The sequence below is a fragment of the Austrofundulus limnaeus genome, unplaced genomic scaffold (genome assembly GCF_001266775.1).
Source record: "Austrofundulus limnaeus strain Quisiro unplaced genomic scaffold, Austrofundulus_limnaeus-1.0 Scaffold81, whole genome shotgun sequence".
NCBI classification, from domain to species: domain Eukaryota; kingdom Metazoa; phylum Chordata; class Actinopteri; order Cyprinodontiformes; family Rivulidae; genus Austrofundulus; species Austrofundulus limnaeus.
The window spans coordinates 1,366,425-1,368,800 of NW_013952483.1; the positions used below are offsets into that span (position 1 = coordinate 1,366,425).

At 40.1% G+C, this 2,376-nt stretch overlaps 1 protein-coding gene across 3 annotated transcripts in view; it reads right to left on the reverse strand.

Moving 5' to 3' along the window:
* The window catches only part of LOC106519740 (dehydrogenase/reductase SDR family member on chromosome X), a 51,823-nt gene that overhangs the window by 28,013 nt on the left and 21,434 nt on the right, over window positions 1-2,376 (reverse strand). For all 3 annotated transcript variants that reach the window (XM_014011530.1, XM_014011529.1, XM_014011528.1), the window contains exon 3: window positions 662-730. In XM_014011530.1, the coding sequence (XP_013866984.1) occupies window positions 662-730 (69 nt within the window). The remainder of the gene's footprint in view (window positions 1-661; window positions 731-2,376) is intronic.

Here is a 2,376-nt window from a genome sequence, read left to right on the forward strand (position 1 = left end):
TGTCATGACACTGTGCTGAATTTATAGTAGTGTGAAGGTCAGCCGATTTCATTTCTCAACACTGGAGTTACGACAATTTCAATCGATGGAGTGATAAATTTCAACTACCATTTGTCTCTTCTTATCTCCATCACTACCTCTGTGTCTCTATTCTCTTTCTACCTTTTTGTCTTTCATTTATCTTTTATCGCGATGTCCCCCTTTCCTTCACCTCTGCAGCAACACTGTTCCTCTCAAAGTAATTTATTTATTCATTAAGATGGCAGCACATGCTGCAGTGATTACCAGAGGTCGAAGACAAAAGGTCCTGGGCCTGATGCTGCAGGTCACTCAGGGCTTCAATGGAGAGATGCTAAAGAATAAATGGGGGTCACTGATGTTGTAGTCTTTCRATTACCCTCCTTGTTTCTGCAGCTTTTTATCGTGTATCCCTCTCTTCATCATAATGCATCAAGGACGATCCAAGAAAATCAGAACAGAATTTTCCATTTATGTGCATACCTGCAAGTGTGTGTTTGATTAAAGCTGCAAAAACAAAGCCAAGATGGACTAATGCAGCTTTACCCTTTAAAAAATAAAAACGACTGCCGTGCTAAAAAAGCCCACTTGTGCCTATGCATGCGTGTGTCCGTGTGGGAGGGAAGTCTGTTTGCAGTGATACCTTTGGCTTCCTTGTACTCTTCACAAATCCTCTGGATAGCAGTGAGACCCTCCTGCTCATCCCTCCCACCTGAAAGATAAGAGACACGCAGATGAATATTTCTGCCAAGCTCTACCAGGCTTTCATAAAGTCATGCAGATTTTTTCTGTTCTGTCAATTTCTGTTCTTTCATCTTCGAAAAATGCATTTTGCAAGAATCAGGCTAAATAAAATGAGGTTAAAGATGTGAAGGTTGAGATTTCTCAGAAATAGAGGAGCTACATTAGCAAAGAAAAAAAAGCCAGACAAGCTTTAAAAAACTATGCAAAAAGGTAAAAAAATAAGGGTTCTAATACAAAGCAAGGAGACAAAATTGTGGTTTGATGGCTTAATTTATGCTCAATTCTCAGGAAGGTTTTATTGAGTCCTGATATCACATAGTCTAAATCTAAACTCTGATCTACATTTATTACGTTAAGCATTTCTTACTGAAATAATTCTTCTGAGTGATTATAAACCACGCACACACACACTCCATCTTCAAAGATCTGAATTGTCACTGAGTAATGGGCACTGACTCAGCAGGGTTTCCACTTGCTTAGTTAAGAAACCTGAGCCTCTTAATCTCACAGCAGCTTCACAAGTCATTCCCACGAACACTTAGATCTGTGTCGTACAGCTAACAGCCTTTACTGATCTTCTGAACATGTTTCAGTGTGAAACGAAATTCCACCAGTTTGACTTGAAGGTCATGGCAGGACAGGTTGAAACATGCAAAGAGSGACAAAAAGAATATGAAGATGCATGACTTGTACAGCTGTAACGCCGCTATAATATTCATGTACTCTACTCCATGAAATAAGTATCACCTTACTGTTAAAAAATAAGCAATTATTGTTACCCTTTACCTGTTCAGATCTAATAGCAGTTAWTAATGACGTGAATGTTTGAGTGAGCCATACAAAACAATTCAGACACAGCTGTGGACTGATTAGCTTTTGTTTAATCTGCATCRGACAGACATCAGCTAAACAGTGCTCAGAACCTGGAAAAAAAACATCAAGTAACCATCCTCTTCACATCCTGACTCCGCCTCATGACATAAATTAAAGGGGCAGGCTGTCTCTACACGGAGTCAAAATGTCAGACATCGCTCCTCACCCTAATGGTTCATCACAGTTCTTATTTATGTATTGTTTTTAAGTCAGACACTAACAGCATCCTGAGTCTGTGAGACCCTGCTCAAGAGCCCCACACAACCCAGTCTGCACATAAAATCATCAAGTCAGAGATAACCACATTATAGAAATATATTACTGTTCACCTAATAAAAGACTACACATTGTGTAGTGTTTTTAAAGGAGACCGATTATGAGTCCTAGAAATTTTTATGGTATGTCTGTGGGCTATCCAGACCATGCTCATTCAATTTAATGCACAAAATAATTCTCAGATAATAAAATTTCCCATTTTCTAGTTCTGCCTGCTCTGACTTCCGTTCAGAAGAGCTGTTTATGTTAATGAGCTCTGTTGGTAACGCCCTCCAAAAATCTGTTGACATTAGCTCCGCCCTCCAAAGCCCGCGTTTACGTTAGCATGGCTAATAATAGCAGAAGCTCTGTTGTACAACCATATAAGACCCTGAGTCAGACCCAGAGGCAGAGTCGTGGTCCCAGCTTCTTTTTTTTCTCCCCCTCCTCTTCTCTGCTCTCTGTTAACAGGGCAGGGAGCAGCAG